The following is a 24404-nucleotide window of genomic DNA, read 5'->3' as shown; positions in this document are numbered from 1 at the left end:
GATAGAGAGGGTCATTTGAGATAACTTGTGGACCGGAGGAATGCCTTGGGAATAGTGTGAAAGAAGGCTCTTCGAGTGAAACATTAGGGTTCTAATTTGAAAAACTAGTTCATAACTATGAGCTTGTAACTTGTAGCTGTGAACTTATAACTTATAGTCGCGAGCTTATAACTTGTATTTGTGAAGTTAGCTGAAATTTTGTAGTCCCGAAGTTAACTAGAACTTTATAGGTGTGAATGTACCTTACTAAACTAGAATTGTTCGGTATAACGAGTTTTGTAGCTAGTTGAGATTTAAAAAATGATAAAAAAGACATATATTATTTATTTTGTTATTTACTAATTGAAGTAATTAAATATATAGATAATTTAAAATAATTATTTATTTATATATCATTAAAAAATATAATACGAAAATATTTCATACATTCATCTAATAATCAAATGCAAGAATAGTATATACATCATAAAAAATACAGTGAAATATAATTTATACATCACAAAAGATTCTGAAAAGAAAATAATTTATCTCATCGACTCTCATAATAAGGGAGAAACTTTGTTACGTTCTTCCCTCATTCCAAAATTTGTCGTATTCGAAGTTTCACAATTGATATCACCATCTTCATGTTCATCTTGTGGTATATAATTTTGATGTTCCTCTAACTTATGAAATAGAAGATCATTAGTTGAGTTCATGCAAATATAATTATGCAATATAAATGCAACCATAATAATATTGATTTGGGTCTTCAAACTATATTGGCATTTGACAAAGAATTTTCCATATTTTCTTCAGGACTTCAAATGATCTCTCAGTACAGCTACATGGTGATGAATGTATACGATTAAAAGCTTCTTCAATATTATTAGATGTCTCCTTTTTAAATTGTCATTGATAGTATCTTATTTTTGAATCCTCAAGTAAATGAACTGCAAAACACCATAAATTAGTACACATTTCCAAGCCATCCATAAGGTTAAGAACATTCATCCAACTTGCCGCATTAGTTACATGTGTTTGAGTATTATTAGCATTGCTAAGAGTATTACAATCTGACTTAAGTGCTTGTGTTGCACCACTACATATTTCTACGATGCTTTCAAGATGACGACTCAACATTATTGATCTCATTGACTCTTTTTATGTTTCATTGGCAAAGGTTTAGCTATCTTTGTAGTATTCTTTTATGGTTCTTTACCTATCTTAATGCCATTACTTGGCACTTGGGTAGCATCAAGATCTTGTTCTATAGAATAAACCTTCTTCTTACTCCTTATTATGCTTTTAAGTTTTTATTTTGTCAATATAATTTGAAGACCCAAATCAAAATGTCCCTATAAAATACCCAATTCTAGACCTTATTCTATAGAATCAAACAATAGGAGAGACTCTAATTATGTCACATGTAACTATGTCAGAAAAATTAAATAAACAACATAGAATTAAAATGGTCTTTTGTCCCGAATAAAATCCTATAAATTATGAAACATACATGAATTGATGATCACTAGGAAGCTATAGAAATGGAGGGGGCTGCTAATTTTTTCTTTGTGAAGGAAACATAAATGAAGGAAAGATAGAAGTGGCGTATAAGGTTAAAAAGTTTTTTTAATTGAGAGGATGCAATGTAATTTGTTAAAATATTGAAGGGCAAACTTGAAAAGAAAATTATTGAAAGTTACTTTCACTTTCTAAACGCTACTTGAAACAACATTCTAAAAAATAGCTTTTAAAAGTTACACACTCCTTTTTTAAAAGCTACAAATTACCTTCAATTTATATTAGATGAATACCTCTAATAACTTTTTGAGTCTCAAAAAGCTACAAACTACTTAAAAAGCTACTTTAAAGATTTGTGAAACAATGGGTAGGATTGATTGAAATAATAATTAATGTATGACTAAACATGCATCATTATTGAGGAGGTAAAATGTCTAGTCTTGGCTAGGTGAAAGATCGAGGCTTGGCTAGATGAAACGTTGCGCTATGTGAGTTTCATGTGCTTGGCGAAATTACTATTATTCAGACTCTTTAAAAGGGGATCAAATTGAGTATTTTAGAGGGACATTGATAAATGTCAAAAATACTTTATTTTCATACACTTTTCATGACACTTATTCTATGCAAATCATGCAAAACCAATTTAATTCAACATTTTTTAGGTAAAATGTCATACTTTGATTATAATATGCAAAAATTACAATTCAATCAATGAATTGTCACTTGACAATAAAAGAGTGATGAATAATAATCTAATTGCTAACATTTATTTTCTGTAATTTTGCTTTCCACAACTAACATTTACTTTTTGTAACTAACATTTATTTTGAGTCAGTTACTTTTCCGCAACTAACATTTTTTATTACTTTGTTCTTTTATTATTTATACCAACCCTTTAAAAGAAGTAGTATGATTAACTACTAACTTTATTCTTTTTATTATTCTTTGATATCAACATTTCATAAGAAATGGTATGATTAACTTAATAAAACGAGATCGACCTTTATAATATGGTCAAAATGAACTCAAAATGTAAGTAAATATATCACATCTTATTTATTATATATTACTTAAATTTTTTACACAATTAATATATCACATCTTATTTATGTATTATATTTATTTAACTATATTTATTATTAAGGAATAATGAACAACAACAATAATATTAAGCTCAATTAAACTCAATCTCTAACTACCAACAAGATGTTGGTTTAAAGCTGTTATTCTTAAATGATTAAAAGATCAATGATTTCATTATTAAAAGCGACATTTGTTGTTGAAAAGAATTTAGTTCCTTTCAGAGTGAGAAATATATTTGATAGTACAAAAAAACTCAACCTCTAACTTGGCAAACCTTTTTCTTCTATATGGTTTTCTAAAGTTACTTATTCATGAATACCATGACTTTCACTTTGTTGTGACAGGCCAATACTAATTTATATCTTCAAACCCAATTGAGCAAATAAATTTGTAATTTGTCAATAGAACAGTTAGTTTTGTTATTCTTTAAATTTTTGTTTGAGTTCTTAGTAGAATTAAATTTATTTCAGCCCAAAATCATTGGTATCAAGTATTTACTTCTTACTAAATTAGAGTTTGTCCATTATCTATTGTAGGTGAAACTTCTCTAATTTAATGGTGGCCACCAGATTTGGGTAAACCTAGTTTATTGACTTCGTTCATCTTAGGAACAAGTCTTTCCACATAAAAAAGGAAAAAAACAAAATGCAATCTCTATCATAGGCTTTGTCAGATTATTTGTCCTAGACTTGTGAGTTGAAGTTGGGTTTATGTTCTGGGACATCCTTATCACTTGTCCCAGTATTCATTATTACTTTGGCTTCTTTCATATGTGGTATACTAAATTCGATATGTGATTCGTTGAGTAAATGAGTGAACCATATAATTATGGTTCTATATGATTATTCTATAAAGTTTAAAATTTACTTATCGTCAGTGTATTTTTAAGTATTTCATTCACCGTTAATTTGTACTATTACTTTGTTTGAGTGTGTCAATAGTGGTTAACATATGAATGGTGGATGATTTGATGACAGTGTAAAAAACACTTACTCTATCAGTGTATACATATTAAATCATATTTTATGATCTAAATTAACATTTTTCTTAGTAGGTATAACTAGCAACAGTCAAATAATTATTTCAATATCCTACTTCTACTTTTATTATTGTTGTTTTCAAATTCCATTTTTAATAGGCATAATATATATACGAGTTGTATTCTTCTAATGTTATTAGGAGACTTATTTATATACTACTTATAAAGTATAAATTATCAATAATAATGTGTATTTTTATGAAGATAGTTATCTAAACCAAATTTAAGAGGTTGCACCAAAACAAAACCTTCAAAAGAAGCAAAACCATTCAAGCTCCAATGGCTTCCTTCATGAATGTTAATGTAACAGGTATATATACTACACTTTGGTTGTTCTTCAACTTTTCCAACTTGTAAATATTTATCCACTCACCCTATGGGTAAGGAACTAGTCCATTTCGGGGTGCATGACGGTTCTCCCAACAAATGTTGCTCTCAGGTATCGAACTCTTGACCTTTTGGTCATCCTGGGACTCTAGTGGGGCCTTACACCACTAGACAAACAACTTGTTGGTTCCAACTTGTAAATATTGAGTGTAAAGAAGTTTGATTGTTTCTGTTACAGGATATGCAGAAGATTTCTCATGGACATGTCTGAAAGATTTTGATATCACTTCTTTATGCTATCAAAGAAGCATAATAGACATTGTAAATCTAGTTTTCATCTCTGTTTTCTTCACTTCTTTGCTTATCAGTATAATCAAAAGATGTTCTGAAAGCAGTAGCAACAAAAAGAAATGGGTTTCCCAAGTTGCTTCAATCTTCTGTGCTCTTGTTAGCATTGCATTTGTTAGTATTGGCTTGTGGAATTTAGTAGCCAAAAGTGTTAACTTCAAGCATTTGAGTTTGTTAGATTGCATTGTAAAAGGGTTCATTTGGATTTCTTTTACACTTTCTTTGCTTCTTCAGAGAAACAAATGGATCGAAGTTGTAAACTCTATTTGGTGGGGTTCAATTTGTGTATTAGTTTCAGCTTTCAACATCGAAATTCTGATCAAAGAGCATGTAATTGAAATTTTTGACTTGGTACAATGGGTTATACACTTCTTACTTCTCCTCTGTTCCCTCCAAAATCTTGGATATTTTGTCAGTCAAACTGTTCCGGATACACCGAGTTTATCCGAGCCATTACTAGCTCGAAAAGTTGAAAATAACCTTCCTGGACTAGCTCATGCTTCCTTGCTCAGCAAGTTATCTTTCTCTTGGGTTAATTCCTTACTCAGTTTGGGTTACTCTAAGCCGCTTGCGCTTGAAGACATTCCTTCTCTTGTCTTCGAAGATGAAGCTGACTTGGCCTACCGAAAATTCATGCAAGCATGGGTATCCCTTTCAAGGGAGAGGGGCAAGAACAATACTAAAAACTTGGTTTTTTGGTCTGTAGTTAGAACTTACTCAAAAGAGAACATATTGAATGGATTTTATGTATTAATGAGAACTATTGCTGTTGTAGTTTCTCCTCTAATACTCTACGCTTTTGTAAACTACTCAAATAGAACTGAGGCAGAACTAAAAGAAGGTATTTTTCTACTTGGTTTTCTGATTCTGAGCAAAGTGGTTGAATCTTTGTCCCAAAGACATTGGTGTTTTAACTCAAGGAGGTCCGGAATGAAAATGAGATCAGCTTTGATGGTTGCAATATATCAAAAACAGCTCAAGCTTTCTAGCTCTGCTAGGAGAAGGCACTCGGCAGGTGAAATCGTGAATTACATCGTGGTTGATGCATATCGTATGGGAGAATTCCCACGGTGGTTTCATTTATTATGGTCTTATGTGTTGCAAATATTTCTGTCTATTAGTGTCCTTTTCGGCGTTGTGGGTCTTGGCGCTCTTCCGGGTTTTGTCCCTCTTCTCATTTGTGGAATTCTAAATGTACCATTTGCAAGGATCATACAAAATTGCCAAGCACAATTTATGATTGCACAAGATGAGCGTCTAAGATCGACTTCAGAAATTCTAAATAGCATGAAAATCATTAAGCTGCAATCATGGGAGGACAAGTTCAAGGACTTAATCGAAACACTACGTTCTAATGAGTTCATATGGTTGTCTAAGGCACAAATCATTAAAGTCTATGGATCATTTCTCTATTGGATGTCTCCTACCATTGTTTCTGCAGTTATTTTCCTTGGATGTGTACTTTTACATAGTGCCCCATTGAATGCTGGAACAATTTTCACAGTTCTTGCAACCTTGAGAATTATGGCCGAACCTGTTCGTATGATCCCGGAGGCATTATCGGTTTTGATCCAAGTTAAGGTCTCTTTGGATCGCCTCAATACCTTTTTGCTTGATGATGAGCTAAACAATGATGATGGCGGAAGAGATATAAAGAAACTTTCAGTTAATGGTAATGCTGTGGAAATTCAAGGAGGCAACTTCATTTGGCATCAGGAGTCGTTGTCCCCGACTTTAGCAAATGTGAATTTAGAAATAAAAAGGGGACAGAAAATAGCAGTTTGTGGACCAGTTGGTGCTGGAAAATCATCTCTATTGTATTCAATACTTGGAGAGATTCCGAAACTTTCAGGAACAGTGAGTTATTCTCTAACATGTTTAGTTGTTGTATAATGCTAGACTCATTCATAGTCTTACAATTTTATCTTCAAATTTATTGATATGTGAAAGCAGGTTAAAATAGATGGCACCCTGGCTTATGTTTCGCAAACTTCATGGATACAAAGCGGGACAATTCGAGATAATATACTATTCGGAAAGCCAATGGAAAAAACAAGATATGAGAATGCCATTAAAGTTTGTGCCTTAGAAAAGGATCTTAATGATTTTAGCCATGGAGATCTCACAGAAATAGGCCAGAGAGGGATTAACATGAGTGGAGGACAAAAGCAAAGGATTCAACTAGCTCGAGCCGTATACAACGATGCTGACATCTATCTCCTTGATGATCCATTCAGTGCAGTTGATGCTCACACTGCTTCTACTCTGTTCAATGTAAGAAGATTATCAATTTTCTGTTTTGCAATTACATAAAATAGGAGTCGTTTTAGTGAATGAAACTAACTATTCTTATGCGATTACAGGACTGTATCGTGACCGCTCTAAGACAGAAAACCGTCATTTTAGTCACTCATCAAGTAGAGTTTTTGTCCGAGGTTGATAAAATCCTGGTAAAGTATCTCATTTTTCTAGTACTATTATATTATATTAGAGAAGATACATATCTTATGGAATATTATAACTCAAATTCTAGGTAATGGAGGGAGGAAAAGTTACTCAATCGGGTAATTATGAAGATCTCATGACAGCTGGAACAGCCTTTGAACAACTTGTGAGTGCTCACAAAGATGCAATGAAAGAATTGGATCAAAATAATGAAAACAATAAAAGTTCTGAAAATGAAATTATAGTTCATACAGAAGAATCTCAAGATGAGTGGATTTCTAGAAATGCGCAACTCGGGATACAGCTTACAGAAGAGGAAGAAAAAGAGATCGGTGATGCTGGATGGAAGCCATTCTGGGATTATATCACTTTTTCAAGAGTCTCAACCTTGCTGTGTTTGGTGATATTAGCACAATCTGTATTTGTTGCTTTGCAGACTGCATCGACATTTTGGCTAGCGCTAGCAATTGAAATGCCGAAAGTAACAAGTGGCACTTTGGTTGGAGTTTACTCAATAATTTCGTTTATAAGTTCTGTGTTTGTATTTCTAAGGACTTTCTCTGGTGCACATCTTGGACTAAAAGCTTCTACAGCCTTCTTCTCTAGTTTCACTAAGGCAATTTTCGCTGCTCCTATGTTGTTCTTTGACTCAACCCCAGTCGGAAGGATTTTAATCCGCGTAAGATTTCTGCATTCCCAACTACATTGAAAATATCTATATAGCTTCTTTCTGTTTATTCTTTATTATTAATGCTACTCTAAAATTATATCAACTTTTCTGTCTCTTGCAGGCCTCATCAGATTTGAGTATTTTGGACTTTGATATACCTTATTCCGTTCTTTTTGTAGCATCTGTAAGTATTGATATTCTGGTGACAATTGGTATAATGGCTTCAGTCACATGGCAAGTTCTCATTGTCGCAATTCCAGCTATGATCGCATCGAAATATGTTCAGGTTTATGAATCGACTCTATTTTCATTCATTTTCCATTCTACTTCCCTACTTAAATCATGGAGCTAGTAACTTACAAATTTACTTTTCTCTCTATTTTTGCATGAAAGGGATACTATCAAGCCTCTGCAAGGGAACTAATACGAATCAACGGAACCACGAAAGCTCCGGTCATGGATTTTACAGCTGAGACATCACTTGGAGTGGTGAATGTAAGAGCATTCAACATGGTGGACAGATTTTTCAAGAAGTACCTAAAGCTTGTGGACACAGATGCAACACTATTCTTTCATTCTAATGTTACCATGGAATGGTTAGTTTTAAGGATTGAGATACTTCAAAATTTGACAGTCTTCACTGCAGCTTTATTACTTATTCTACTTCCTAAGGGATACATACCAACAGGTAACAACATTGCATACAAATGAAGTTACCAATACTATGGTCAGATTTTGTTCATGTTAAGATGATTGATATTTCTCTTGATTTGTGCAGGTCTTGTTGGACTGTCTCTTTCTTATGCTTTCTCATTGACCGGATCTCAAGTCTATTGGACTAGAATGTTCTGCAATCTGTCAAACTTTATTATCTCTGTTGAAAGGATCAAACAATTCATTCATATACCAGCCGAGCCATCTGCCATTGTCGTGGATAACAGGCCTCCATCATCATGGCCTTCCAAGGGTAGGATTGATCTTCAATCCGTAGAGGTAAGTAAACTTTTCTAAAGCCTATTTTTATGGATTCGATATAGGTAAAATTGTGCGCTTGTCATTCTTTTGTCACCCCTTCTTTCAAAGTTTTCTTCAGCTATTGTCTCTGCATTGATTTCAGATTAGATACCGTCCGAACGCTCCGTTAGTTCTGAAGGGTATCACTTGTACGTTTAACGAAGGGGATAGAGTTGGAGTTGTAGGAAGGACCGGAAGTGGAAAAACTACACTCATAAGTGCTTTGTTTCGGTTAGTTGAGCCTGCAAGTGGTAATATCCTTATTGATGGGATTAACATATGCTCAATTGGGTTGAAGGATCTGAGAATGAAGCTAAGCATTATCCCTCAAGAACCAACACTTTTCAAAGGAAGCATTAGAACCAACTTGGATCCCCTAGGCCTTTACTCAGATGATGAAATATGGAAGGTGAATGAACTAACTTTAGCAAAGAATATATATTATAACTAAATGTTATCTTTTGCATGAGTGTTTCAATAAGAAAGGTTTGATTAGATTCAATTTGTATTCAGGCTTTAGAGAAATGCCAGCTTAAGGAAACAATCAGTAGTCTACCAAGTCTCCTAGACTCTTCAGGTGAGTTAACTTCAAGAATTTGAAACTAACACTTTCATAGTCTTACGCATGTGAATAACAACAACAACCAAGCCTTTATTTCATCGGGTGAGGTTGGTTGCATGGGTCGAAAGATTTTATAATAAATCATGTTTGTTAATAGAGCATTGAACTCTTAGTCTTTCTTTATCATTTCCCCTATGTATTCTTGGTCTCCCACTTCCTCTAGGAATTAGATTAGTTTCTGTTTGATCTACTCTCCTTACGGGGGCTGATCTTCTTCACATATTCCAAACCATCTAAGGTACAATTCTAGTATCTTTTCTACAACATGAGCTATTCCAATTTTCTCCCTGATGCATCCATTTCTTATCCTATCTTATCTAGTGTGTCTACTCATCCAACACAATATTTTCATCTCTGTTACATAAAGTCTATTATCTTGTTGACATTTTATCGTCCAACATTCAGTTTCATATAACATTGCAGTCCCATTTTTACCACAAATGACACTAGTAGCACTCCATCATTTCATCCAACCCGCTTGAATCCTATGGTTCACATCTTCGTCAATTTCTCCATCGTCTTGTATGATTAGTCCAAGATATCTAAATCTATATGTGACAAAGTTGAAGGAAAATTCTGCAAGCTTTCTTTCTTAACAATCTGTTGAAGGCTTGCAACATCACTTTTATAAGCTTAACATTAAGAAAAGTACACAGTAAATGAATCTATGCATTGTCCTTAGAAAGTTCTCTATTTCCAAATTTATAGTGAGTGATGAAGGTGGAAATTGGAGTTTGGGACAAAGGCAACTGTTTTGTCTAGGAAGAGTAATACTTAAAAGAAGCAAAATTCTTGTTCTTGATGAAGCTACTGCATCCATTGACTCTGCTACAGATGCAACTCTACAAAGAGTTATAAGGCAAGAATTTGCAGATAGCACAGTTATAACAGTTGCTCACAGAGTTCCAACTGTAATAGATAGTGACATGGTCATGGTTCTTTCTTATGGTATGTTTACTACTTCTTCTTTTCTATTTTTCTATTTTCCTTTATGATATATCAGTGTTGGTTGTGAAAACCAGATGGTAATGGTCGGTTCAATTGGTGAACCGGTTCCTATACAAGTACGCTACAACAATCATATCGATCATACAATTATATTGGTTAAAGCCAACCAACACCAGTTAAAACCGATTATACCGACCAATATTCATTTAAGTCGTACCAATTATATCAGTCGTTCTTCATTTAAAATTACACTTTTTTATAAATTTGATTTAATTTTTCCCAAAATGTTGTTGTGGAGGATCAAACACATTTTGTTGATAGTTCTAAAAGATAGTCTACCACCACCAATTCACACATTTTGTTTTAATAACGACCGTAAATAAAAGTATCTATCATTTTATATTAATTTAATTTTTCAACATTAATATATATATATATATAACTTCACCGGTATGCGGTACAACCGATTGAATCGCTATATCATTGTATTTATATCCTGACTAGTCTGATGACCGGCACTGTATTAATGACACTGTAGTATACTACTTGTGTAGTCTTCTTGATGTCCTTGTTTCTTATTTTGATCTTCATCTCTTGCTTGTTACTGAAGGGAAAGTAGTAGAATATGATGAGCCTTCTAAGCTATTGGGAACCAACTCTTCATTCTCTAAGCTGGTAGCTGAATATTGGTCTAGCTGCAGCAAGAAATAAAAGAAGACAGTTACATTGAATAAGAACATTATGGAATAGTAACATCCTCAAAAGGAGCACAAATAAATTGAGTTCCATGAAATTATAGATGTATGATCATACTTTTACATGTATTATCTTTTAAAATACTGAGTTTCTTTGAGAAAAAGTCAGGTAACAATGAAAATTTAGTCAGGCCAAAAATCGATTTAAGGTCATTCAGCGACGTGTATCGATACTAAGATCACTTGAATTCAACTTGGTTTACATAGGCAAATGATATGTGAATCTGATTCTGAATTCCATGTGCACTAAGATGTAGTTCCTGAGATTGAAAAGTTTGTTGTTTCTTGACTGGGTTGTTTTGATTATTCACACAATGAATTGTTTGTAAATTGCAAGTGGCCTACCATAGAGGATGGTGATATGTAGGGAAAACCCATTTATTTTATGACAATGATGATTAGATACCAAGCATGAAATCCAAATAATTAAATGCATAATCAACACATAACAAATTATTCAAACGATAGAGATTTTTACATGGCTGTAAAGTTGTGATATTTTCAAAAAGCTTGCTAGGGGGTGTCGATTAAGTAAACTTATTGGAACTGATAATCACTGAAATTCACACAAATGGTAGCAGTTACAGATTGTACTACAAAACTACATTAGACCTTTTAAACATGTAGATCAGAATTTCAGACTTAGTTATGTAGCAATGTTTTAAATTGTCATTGCGGTCTTAGTTGCGTTTATGGTGATTGCAGTCATTGGGTCGTTGCGATGCGGTGTAAATTATTTTGTGAGTAAAAATATATTTTTGGTATTGATGCGGCCCGATGCGTTGCGGCCTAATGCCACCCAAATGCGGTCTGATGCAGTTGCGGCCTAATGCCACCCAAATGCAGTCCAATGCGGTTGTGGCCTAATGCCACCCAATTGCAGTCTGATGCGGTTGCGGTTGCATCATTGTAATTCGATGTCACACCATAATTACATTGTGATACGGTTGTGATTTGAAACACTGGGTGAAACATAGACTCTTGGTATGCCGAATTCAGACTAATGAGTAAACCAAGTAACCATGAGTGAAACATAAAAAATCTGTGGGTGGAGTGGACTTGACTGAACAAAATTTTCATGCCCTATCTAACTAATAACTTTACATGGACGGTCAGATGAGTATAAACAAATTCCCATACTTGGGAACCTATGTTAATCATGAATACTACACCCACATGATTCTACACAATAATAAATTCCTCCCAAAACCTATAAATGCATCACACGTATTACGCGAGTGGAAAATGATGTGTATGAGAATACCGTTATACAAGTGGGATACGTGTATGGTGGAGAGAAAATCAACTAGAACCGTACAAGTGAGAGAAAAAGAGTCACTAGTACCGTATTGAAAGATTACATTTGGGAAATGAAGTGAGGATAAAAGGAGGAAGAAAAAAACAAAGGAGGCGTGAATTTCTGTGATATGTAACCTTCTCTCTCTGCTCCAATTTCCTTTATTATATTCCTACTTTTGTTAGATAAATGTTATTTACTCCTTATCTTTTCCTAAAAGTTAGTTACTCTGTTTTGTAAATAAAAAGACAGTCTGCTAAATAGTATAGATATGGTTCTCAGTATTGATTGCCTCATTTTTTGTGCATATAAACTCTATCTGGTGTGATCCCTCTTACAATTGGTGCTTTCATTCTCCACCATGGTTGAGAATACTCGCATGAAAGAGCTGGATTCCAATATGAAAAAGATTTTGGAACTCATGGAAAAATGGAACCTGTCTTATTCAGATTGGTTTACACAGATCGAAGAAGCTCTTGAGAATTTAACCATGGTTAGGTCGAACTTAAACTCGGCGGTGGGGAACTCAAAACCGATTTAGGTAAGAAACATCAAATTGGATTTTCCCCGTTTTGTTGGTTCTAATGCGTTACAATGGATATTGAAGGCTAAACAATTTTTTGAGTATTACTCCACTCCGGATCCCCAACGTTTGACGGAAACATAACCAAATCGTGGTAGGAACCTCAATCGGATCCATGGCCAAGGTGTGATACTAACTATAGAAAGTTTATGATGATAAAAATTGGTCAAACTCAAATATGAGTTAGTTAAAGTAATTTATTAAATAGACAAACACCATTACAAAGGATAAGATAATAGCAATCCAAATAATAACTAACAATTTAAACAAAACTAACTAAATCATAGATAAGATAATGCTATGTCAATCCAAATATATATAACACGCATTCTCAAGTTAAAGTTTAATAAGTTTTAATCTTATTACAAATAATTCATTTCAAAATAAAAATAATCAAATAATTATATGGGCTCCATAAAAATCTTTGAAAGATGTTGTGAACTGAAAAATATTCATATATAATCAACATTTGAATGATTGTCAATGTGAAAGGCAGTTACAACTAATATAATTCATCCCTTTGACAAAAATGCACCACTAGAATTATTGGTCAGAAGAGAAGTCATTGATATAATCATCTTCGGTTTGGTCGTTGATGGAAAAAAATCATTAGTAACAAAATTCTTCAATGAGAAAGAATGCACCACTATAATGAATAGAGTATTAAATCTACGCACTGACAATGTAAAGATGTATATACAGTTTTAGTGCAAAGATCTTTTTCACAAAGAACTCTGACACTATCAGTATATATATATATATTTTTATCTCAAATGAATATCGATGGAAATAGAACACAATGGTATAATTATCATTAGAATGACATTGATAGGAAAAGAAATCACCACTAACATAATTCAATAATGAGATAAAAAATGCATTACTCAAATGATTGTCGATATAAAGATTACTATATATATAAATAAAGGAAGAAAATGAATTGTGCATGCAATATGGAATTTTAAGGTTGAAATAAAAATGAATTAATACTAATAAGAGAATGGCAAGGTAAAGAGAGATGAATAATCAAAATTCCAAATTTTCAGCTTATCAGTGACAGAGTAGTGACTGAAGAGGTCAAGGGGATGAAATTATTCTGAGTTAGTCCATATAATTTATTATATAGGCAAAAGTCCAAAGAATTTATTATATAGGTAAAAGTTTTTAAATTTTTTAAGATAATAATAATTCAAATAATAACTAATAAGACACTTTAGTAGGCAATGAACCACGATTGAGCCATGCCAGGCACCCCGTCTGTGGTTGGGGACATCACTAACATATCTATGCAATGGTTTATTGCAAGGATTATGTGTTCCAACTGCGTCTCATTTCATATCATAAGCTTATCACATTTTGCCACATGAATAAAATAAAAAATTTAAAAATAAAAAATAATAAAATGTCATATTTTGATTAGTTTGGGATATAAAATAAAACACCGTTTGAGACAAGTGATTTCAATCTAGAACTGTATAAACATGTGCTATAGGGAAGCGTGCTCCAGACAAGGTGCAATATAATTATAATCAAAATCTCTCATAGTATATTAGTATTTGTTGAATGGTTCAGAAACTTAGCATAATGAGCATAACCTCATTAACAAATTTTGATGTCCCATCCCTTCTCTAAAATTTATTCTTTGTTCTTTTTTTCAATTACTTGTCGAGAACTTTTCCCACTATAACAACATAATTTATGAATAATGATATTCTAGTACAAACCAATAACTCAAACTAACATTAGCAAATGATAACTTAATAAACATCTATCTATTATTTATGTAAAATTTGGTAGAGTAGTATAAGACCTTACTAGATTCTTATGATCAAAATGTTAAGGGTTCCATTTATGTGAGGATACCATTAGTATTACCAAAAAAATGGCACGATGCATCATTGTTTCTTGGACCAACTATAAATGGGTACACATCTATTGTCTCATAATTTGTGTCACTGCATGTTCTATCAAGACATCAACTATGGTTGATCAGAAAAAATAATTAATGATTAAGTTATTAATGATTAATTTTTTAACTTATAAACATTTTTCCGACCATCAATACATGGTACATTATAATTCGTGGGACAGTGCTCCGCCATAAACTTACACTTGGGAGTGAAGTTCTTAAATGTAAAAGACAAGTTTTGTGATGAGTCTTCATAAAAAAATAGAAGAAAAACTGTGCAGAAAGTGAGATCACTCTGCTGCAAAAGGAGCACAAACCCTTCAACCTTCAAAAATGTCTTGCCTTAGGAATACAATATGTGAGTATTATATGCTTATGTTATAATATGTTTCGATATGTGAGAGTACAATATGCTTATGTTATAATATGTTACGTGTTCATGTTTTTCTGCACCATTAAATTTATCTCACATATCATGGTAGAAACTTCACATCTTCTATGATAAAGTTGTTGCTTAATGATCATGATGAGATCATGGTTCAAATCCTAGAACTAGCCTCTCTGCTTGTAGAGTAAGGCTACATACTCCAGACTCCACTAAGTGGAAATTGCATACTTAGCTTTGGTTCATGAATTTCATGTAAAGTTTCTTAACTTTTCAAAACTTATAAAAGTTGTGTGTATAAGTGATGAACTTTGACTATTTCTTATGCAGGGGATATCTCATGGATCTGTCTGAAAGATTTTGACTTCACTTCTTTGTGTTCTCAAAGGATCACAATAGAAACTATAAATCTACTTTTTGTCTGTGTCTTCTATATTTCTTTTCTTATCAGTTTAATCAGAAGACATTGTACAAGTGTTAACCAAAGAAAGAACTTGGTTTTCTTAATTGTCTCAATCTGTTGTGCTCTTATAAGCACTGCATTCTTTAGTATTGGCTTGTGGAATCTCATTGCCAAAAATGGTAAATCTAAGCAGCAAAATTGGTTAGATTGCATTGTAAGAGGATTCATTTGGATTTCTTTAACAGTTTCTTTGCTTGTTCAATATAAATGGATCAAAGTTGTTAACTTTATCTGGTGGGCATGCTCATGTGCATTGGTTTCGGCTTTGAACATCGAAATTCTGCTAAAAAATGAAGCAATTGAAATTTTCGATATTGTACAATGGCTTGTACACTTCTTACTTCTCTTATGCGGCTTCCAAAACTTAGGTTATTTTGTTATTCAAAATATCTCAGATAGTACTAGTTTATCTGAGCCTCTATTATATGAGAAAGTTGAGAATAAACAAACAGGACTAGGCCATGCTTCCCTTTTCAGCAAGTTGACTTTCTCTTGGGTTAATTCCTTACTCAATTTGGGATACTCAAAGCCACTATCTCTAGAAGACATTCCTTCTCTTGTTTCAGACGAAGAGGCAGACTCGGCCAACCAAAAATTTGAGCAAACATGGGAATCCATTTCAAGGGAGGGGAGCGTGAACAATCCGAGAAACTTGGTTCTTTGGTCTGTAGTTGGAACTCACCTGAAGGAGAACATATTAATAGCATTTTATGCATTGATGAGAACCATTTCGGTTGTACTTTCGCCTCTAATACTTTATGCTTTAGTAAACTACTCAAATAGAACTCGGGCAGATCTCAAGGAAGGTGTTTACATACCGTGTTTCCTGATTCTTAGCAAAGTTGTCGAATCCTTGTCACAGAGACATTGGTTTTTTGACTCAAGGAGGTCAGGAATGAAAATGAGATCAGCTCTGATGGTGGCAGTCTATCGAAAACAGCTAAATCTTTCAAGCTCAGCCAGGAGAAAGCACTCGGCTGGTGAAATTGTGAATTACATTGCAGTTGATGCATATCGAATGGGAGAATTTCCGTGGTGGTTTCACGTAACATGGACTTGTGCATTGCATCCTTTTCTATCTATTAGTGTCCTTTTCGGAGATGTCGGTTGTGGTGCTCTTCTTGGTTTAGTCCCTTTCATCATCTTTGGACTTCTTAATGTACCATTCGCAAAGATCATACAGAATTTTCAGACACAATTTATGATTACACAAGACGAGCGTCTAAGATCAACTTCGGAAATTCTAAATAGTATGAAGATTATTAAGTTACAATCCTGGGAGGATAAATTCAAGGACTTAGTTGAATCCCTACGCGCTAAAGAGTTCATATGGTTGTCTAAGGCGCAATTCATGAAAGCCTATGGATCATTTCTTTATTGGATGTCTCCGACCATCATTTCCGCAGTTGTGTTCCTTGGATGTGCACTTTTCCATAGTGCACCATTAAATGCTGTAACAATTTCACAGTTCTTGCAACCTTGAGGATTATGTCCGAACCCGTTCATATGATCCCTGAGGCTCTATCTGTTTTGATCCAAGTTACGGTCTCCTTTAATCGTCTCAATACATTTTTGCTTGATGATGAACTAAACAATGATGATGGGGGAAAAGATATAAAGCAATGTTCAGATAATGACAATGCTGTGGAAATTGAAGGTGGAAACTTCACTTGGGATCAAGAATCATTGAACCAAACTTTAACAGATGTGACTATAGAAATCAAAATTGAACAGAAAATAGCAGTTTGTGGGCCTATTGGTTCAGGCAAATCGTCACTTTTGTATGCAATAGTGGGAGAAATTCCGAAAACTTTAGCAACAGTGAGTTATTATTCAAGCAGCTTTAGTTTTTATGTCATGCGAAATTCTTATCTATAACTTATGATCATACAAAACTTTCTTCGAAAATTTGTTGTAATGCAGGTTAAAATAAATGGCAGCCTAGCCTATGTCTCTCAAACTTCTTGGATACAAAGTGGAACGATTCGAGATAATATACTCTTCGGCAAGCCAATGGACAAAAGAAGATATGAGAATGCCATTAGAGTTTGTGCCTTAGACAAGGATATTGATGATTTTAGCCATGAAGATCTTACCGAAATCAGCCAGCGAGGGATTAACATGAGTGGAGGACAAAAGCAACGGATTCAGCTCGCTCGAGCCGTGTACAATGATGCTGACATTTATCTCCTTGATGACCCTTTCAGTGCAGTTGATGCTCACACTGGTTCTGTTCTGTTCAATGTAATAAGAAGATAGTTACTTTCAGAATTCTTAGTTATAAAAAAGCAGTTGCCATTATTTCTGTGAATGAAACTTATTGCATTTTGCTTAACTACAGGAATGTATTATGAATGCTCTCAGAGAGAAAACAGTCATTTTAGTGACTCATCAAGTAGAGTTTCTCTCAGAAGTGGATAAAATCCTGGTAAAGAATCTCATGGCTTAGTTTCTGTTGGATTTATTCAAGTGTGAAATATCGGATATGAGGGGAGGAGTGCAAAAGTTAATAAGTGGAAAAAGGCCCATGAAAGGTTTTGGCTCAAGACGTGGTGTCTCACTTATGGTTCTCCACTCTTCCCATACTCCAATGGTTGGAGGCTCCCCGGTCGAGGTCGGTCCAACAAGTTGAGCCAATGGTTAGGCTGGGACACGGTGGACTAGTAAGTGTGTGATATCCATACTTGAGGGAGAGATTGTTGGGTTTATTCAAGTGTGAAGTCTCATACTAGACTAGAGGGAGGAGTGAAAATTTTATAAGTGGAAAAGGCCCATGAAACCATTGCCTTAAGGTTTTGGTTCAAGACGTGGTGTCTCACTTGTGGCTCTCCACTCTTCCAATGCAATGGTAATAATGGAACTCCCCGTTGGTTGGAGGTTCCACAGTCGCGATCAGGTCCAAGAGTTCTATTATATTATATTGAAGCATGATTCTTATGAAATATTACAACTCAAATTATAGGTAATGGAGGGAGGAAAGGTTACTCAATCAGGTAACTGAGGATCTCCTAACAGCTGGAACAACCTTTGAACAACTTGTTAGTGCACATAAAGATGCAATAAAAGAGTTGGATCAAAACAAAGGAGGTACTGAAAATGAGGCTATGATTCATCCAGAAAAGTCTCATAGTTTTTATCTCAATAAGGATCAAAATGAAGGGGAGAGTTCTACCAAGGGTCAACTTGGTGTACAGCTTACACAAGAAGAAGAAAAAGAGATTGGTGGTGTTGGGTGGAAGCCATTCTGGGTTTATCTCTCATTTTCCGGCGGGTCGATCTTGCTATGTATGGTTATATTAGCACAATCTGGTTTTGTTGCTTTGCAGACTGCATCAACCTTTTGGATTGGTCTAGCTATTGAAATGCCGAAAATAACTAATGGCCCTTGGTTGGAGTTTACTCAGTAATTTCATTTGTTAGTACTGCATTTGTATATCTAAGGTCTCACTTTGCTGCACAACTTGGACTTAAAGCTTCTGCAGCCTTCTTTTCTAGTTTCACTAAGGCTATTTTCAATGCTCCTATGTTGTTTTTCGACTCAACTCTGGTGGGAAGGATTTTAACCCGGGTAAGATATCTTCATTCCTCATTGTATTGGAATATGATCTAATATAATTTTTCTCAACTAAATTTAAGTTGATTTTGTCTCACTTGCAGGCTTCATCTGATTTGAGTATTTTGGACTTTGATATTCCTTATTCCATCAGTTTTGTAGCAGCTACAGGTATTGAAATTCTTGTGATAGTCGGTCACATGGCAAGTTCTCATTGTTGCAGTTACTGCTATGTTCATATCCAAATATATTCAGGTTAATCCACTTTCTAATTTTTATTGATTTTTTCTATCCGCGTAAATCACGGTGCTAAGAACTTTCGATCTATTTTCTTTTTCGCCTGAAAGGGATATTATCAATCTTCTGCAAGGGAACTAATACGAATCAACGGAACCACGAAAGCTCCAGTCATGAATTATGCAGCTGAGACATCACTCAGAGTGGTTACTATAAGAGTATTCAACATGGTGGACAGATTTTTCAAGAACTACCTAAGGCTTGTGGACACAGATGCTACACTTTTCTTTCATTCTAATGTTACCATGGAATGGTTACTTTTAAGGATTGAAGTGCTGCAAAATTTGACAGTTTTCACAGCAGCTTTATTGGTTATTCTACTTCCTAGAAGATACATATCACCAGGTAACACATTACCTAGAAAATAGTTACCATAATAAGGTTTTGAACATGTTGTAAAGAAGCTAATTATTCTATGCAATTGTCCTTGTTTGTGCAGGTCTTGTGGGACTGTCTTTTTCTTATGCTCTCTCATTGACAGTAAGCCAAGTCTTTTGGACTAGATGGTTTTGCAATTTATCAAACTATATCATCTCTGTTGAAAGGATCAAGCAATTCATTCACATACCGGAAGAGCCATCTGCTATCGTAGTCGGTAACCGGCCTCAAACTTTTCGTTCGATTTCTTACAGTTGAAATTTTAACAGACAAAGTCGATTTTCATCGTTTTGTAAACTTGTTTCAGATTCGATATCGGCCGAATGCTCCATTATTCCTTAAGGGTATCACTTGTAGTTTTAAAGAAGGGAGTAGAGTTGGAGTTGTAGGAAGGACAGGAAGTGGAAAAACTACACTTATAAGTGCTTTGTTTCGATTAGTTGAGCCTGCAAGTGGTAATATCCTTATTGATGGGATTAACATATGCTCAATTGGGTTGAAGGATTTGAGAATGAAGCTAAGCATTATTCCTCAAGAACCAACACTTTTCAAAGGTAGCATTAGAACCAACTTGGACCCTCTAGGTGTCTACTCAGATGAAGAAATATGGAAGGTGAAATATAACTTGCTTCATAGTTGAGAAATGTGTTACTGTTATCTATCATTATCTTATGACTAAGTCTTTCAATAAGCAAAGTTTAATTAGATTAATTTGTATTTAGGCTTTAGAGAAATGCCAGCTTAAGGAAACAATCAACAATCTACCAAGTCTCTTGGACTCTTATGGTAGGTTATCTTCTGGTACTTGAAATTAACAATCTAATTAAGAAGTAACTTGTATGCAATTCTCTAGGTGGTCATTGGTTACAATCTATTGCATCTTTGATCTTTTAACATTAAGTAAAATAATCATTGAATTTATCTTTTTTTCCTTTTAAATTCTTTGTCCAAATGATAAATGTCGTAAGACCTGCAATACTATATGAGACTGAATGTTGAGCCATAAAATATCAACAAGAGAATAGATTTTACATAGTAGAGATGAGAATGTTGTGTTGGATGAGTGGACGCACAAAACAAATATAATTCGAAATGACTGTGTTAGGGATAAAGTTGGAGAAGCTACTCCTATTGTAGAAAAGATAATAGAATCGTGCCTTAGGTGGTTTAGATATGGTTGGAGGAGATTGATAGAAGCCCTGTAAAAAGAATAGATCGAATGGAGGTTAGTCCAATTCCTAGAGAAATATAGAGACGAGGAAAAATCATGGTCAAAATGATTAAGAAAGACTTAGATATAAATCTTTTCTTAATGAACATAATTTATGATAGATCATTCTAGGTCCATTTAACAAATCTTACCTAGTAGAATAAAGGCTCGACAGTTGCTGTACTAAATTCTCTGTCCAAATTAAATTTTTGGAACCATTATGCTTTTGAGAAAATACTTTTGGTGCTCTTGTAAGCCATCACATTGAAATTGTACAAGAAGTAGAAGATAATAATCCTGCATAAAGTTGAACTGACATGCATTAAGTGACAAAAAAGTGCATCATGAGTCTCGTGCCTAGTAGATAAGAGTAGATATACGTAGCTTTATTCTTATAATTGAATATATTGTTTTTAGGATTTGAAAATATGACGTTCAGGTCACTAGATAGGCAACTTAGCGTTGTGCCGAGAGCCCGAGACAAAAACTAAATGACAGAGCAAGAATTTTTTTGCTCCAAAACCAAAGGTGCCTAAGAATATATCTGCTATTTAAGTCTAAATGTGGGTAGCTTTACAGTGAGTGATGAAGGTGGAAATTAGAGCTTGGGACAGCGCCAACTCTTTTGTCTTGGAAGAGTATTACTTAAAAGGAACAGAATTCTTGTTCTAGATGAAGCTACTGCATCCATTGACTCTGCCACAGATGCCATTCTACAAGGAGTTATTAGACAAGAATTTGAAGGATGCACAGTTATAACAGTTGCTCACAGAGTTCCAACTGTAATTGATAGTGACATGGTCATGTCTTATGGTATGTTTTAATTACTTTTTCTTTATTCCTCTTTTTTATTCTCCGAAAAAATGTCATTTTCGTCATTGAAAGATTGGATCAAATGGGCATCATGCTCGTCTTTAAGACTAACGTGACATTTGAGATGCATTTTATGTGATATTCCAAATGTATGTCATATTAGTATGAGGGGCGAATGTGATGCCTATTTAATGTTTTCAATGGTTACAAATTTTTTTTTGTAAGGATGAAGCTTGTGGCTATTTAATCTTTTAAAGACTAAAATGACATTTTACTCTATTGTTTTTTTGATAAACTAGTAGTATTTTCAATAGTTGTTTTTAACTCATTCTTATGAAAATAAGAACGTTCTTAATTATTCTCCACTATGTTATTTATGAATTAAGTTCTTAAATAATAATAATGAGAGAAAATAATAACAACGAAAGAGAATGAAAAAATGTAGATATTTGATTAAGAATGAGGTAAGTTATGGAACCTAAATAACAATAAGAATAAAAATTATGTTTGTCATTATAAGGGAAATGTGGATATTGTTCTTATTTTATAAAAAGTTGTAATAAATTATAAAATAATGTGTAGGAACGAAATAAGAAATAATGAAAATGTTGTTTGTAATTGGAGACAATGAAATGTCGTATGGTCACGGTCCTAACTCCTATGACTCCTCATGTCTTATGTCGTGTTTTTTTTGTTGGTTATTGAAGGGAATCTAGTGGAATATGATGAGCCTTCAAAGCTTATGGAGACAAATTCATAGCAGAAAGCAACCATGAATAATAACACTATGGAGCATGATGATCAACAAAAGAGGGCATAAATAAGTTTAATTCTAAAAAATAATTGATGTATGCGTGCACTTTTATTTTGCTGCTCCCAGTTGTTTTCATTTTAAAGGAATAAAAACTTACAATATTTGTTTACCATAAGAAAATAGGCACATACCTTCCTATCATATTTTTAAAGTGTTAATAACATTACAAATCATAATAAAATACATTCAAATTAATACGATCCCACATAAATTTAATGTAAACTTAGACCTTGTTAAATATATTTTAAACCCAATACCAAAATATATAGTTTAAACATGTTTCAAGAACAATATGTGAAAATTTAAGGGGAAATTGAGTTCTCTATTTTTGATATCAAGGTGATTGGTAGAATTTGGATTTCAGCAAGAGTTTGTGTTGGATAGTTAGACATCCTTGAATAGGTACTTGAAAATGAATTCTGACATTCAAGTCATTGTAGATATATTTTCAATTTGTAATAGTCGGATCTTACTTATCTAGTGATTTGTCATGATCGATCTTGACAAAAAGATTAAGATGAAATAAGTTATTTGAATGAGATGATAGGTGACAAAAGGTAAGAATCCATGTAAGATTAATTTCATGGCTTAATGAGAATTTGCAATTACATTTTGAGCCATTGAACTATGCATAGAATTTGTGATTCCAAAATGCACATAATTGATGTTCGTGTTTTCAAAATCGGTGGGAAACCACGTTTGATCGTAGAAAATCACGTTTGTGTAGAAACTTGCCTTGATAGTTTTCGTTTAAATGTTATTTTGCACAATTCAAACATGTCCTATATTTGTGTTATTTGGGAGTTGGATTTTGAAGGAGAGGAAAGGAAAGATGAGAGTCACAGTTGTATTTTATGACTCTCAAACTTATTTTTTCATTTATTTCCCTCCAAAATTTCACTCTTATATAAACCCTTATAGACCTCGAAGGCCTTGTTTGAGAGTGAGGTTTTGGAGGGGAATGAAATGGATGACTTTAGAAAGTCTTCCCCTTGTTTGGGAGTTGAATTAATGAGAGATGAATGTTTTGGAGGGTTTCTACCTTCTATGTGTCTATTTTTTTAAAGTTCCCACAATTTTGAGTTTTTGGAAATAAAATGTTAAAATAGCTAAATATGTTTAGTAATAATATATAATGACATATTATTGTCTATTTCTCATTGTTAATTATATTTTTAAGGGAAAATAAAAAAAGTATTCTTATATTATCCTTAGTTTATTTTCCTTCATCTAAATTTCATACTCCCAAATAAGGGAGAAGTCATTCATTTTTCCTTCCCTTCCCTCTTCCTAACCCTTTAATATCTTTCCTTCTCTTTCCCTCCTAAATCTCAAACAAAGCCTAAATAGTGTTATTTAACCTTTGCAGTGAAAACCACTACCATGAAGTTGTTGCTCTTTTAGAGAAATTTAGAGAGAGAAAGTAGCAGATTACAAAAAAATTAAATCTTAATTCCATTCAGTGTAATTCCATTAAGTGTAATTCTAATGGAAGATAGTTGATTCAGAGAAGGAAATACTATCTAAATCCACTTTTTCCCTAGGTAGATCACAATTTCAAAACAATGACAACATTGTTTTAAATTGTAGCCAGGTTTTGGTATACAAATGCCGTGTAACACAGAATTGCACATCTTTTTTAATCACAAAAATTTCATGTCCTAATAACCACAACCATTACTACGATATGCCGAAAGGCAATATTATAAATAAAGTGACAATAAACCAAACCAACTCAAACATTCATTTGAAACTCAAGTCATTATAAACAAAATAAATAGGAAATTGAGCTAACTAAATAAATAAACTACCTTAACCCAACATCACTTTAACTCATTATATTTATATTTATATATATATATATATATAATTCAAATTTTATAATATATCAAACTTGTAACTTTTCTTAAATGGGTGAGGATCCTCTCCACGAATCCTCAAATACAAT

The 24404-nt window shown here is 33.6% G+C and overlaps 1 protein-coding gene and 1 pseudogene across 1 annotated transcript; both read left to right on the top strand.

Moving 5' to 3' along the window:
• LOC109347847 (ABC transporter C family member 8-like) lies at positions 3756-10803 on the top strand. The gene is made up of 12 exons (XM_019587938.1): positions 3756-3935; positions 4191-6157; positions 6254-6574; positions 6664-6750; positions 6834-7424; positions 7537-7701; positions 7809-8103; positions 8194-8408; positions 8533-8838; positions 8943-9006; positions 9760-9999; positions 10610-10803. The coding sequence occupies exons 1-12, from the start codon at positions 3905-3907 to the stop codon at positions 10708-10710; spliced, it is 4383 nt and encodes a 1460-aa protein (XP_019443483.1). The 5' UTR covers positions 3756-3904; the 3' UTR covers positions 10711-10803.
• On the top strand, positions 15246-22493 carry LOC109347848 (annotated as a pseudogene).

Source organism: Lupinus angustifolius, chromosome LG05 (genome assembly GCF_001865875.1).
Source record: "Lupinus angustifolius cultivar Tanjil chromosome LG05, LupAngTanjil_v1.0, whole genome shotgun sequence".
Taxonomy (NCBI): domain Eukaryota; kingdom Viridiplantae; phylum Streptophyta; class Magnoliopsida; order Fabales; family Fabaceae; genus Lupinus; species Lupinus angustifolius.
Note: the sequence above shows the minus strand (reverse complement) of the source record. Positions and strands in the feature narration are given on the sequence as shown.

Bases quoted from the DNA above. Each gene is read 5' to 3' on its own strand.
- LOC109347847 (XM_019587938.1), top strand. From the start codon at position 3,905: ATGGCTTCCTTCATGAATGTTAATGTAACAG. The intron at 6,158-6,253 runs GTGAGTTATTCT...ATGTGAAAGCAG, and splicing joins TTCCGAAACTTTCAGGAACA to GTTAAAATAGATGGCACCCT. The intron at 8,839-8,942 runs GTGAATGAACTA...ATTTGTATTCAG, and splicing joins CAGATGATGAAATATGGAAG to GCTTTAGAGAAATGCCAGCT.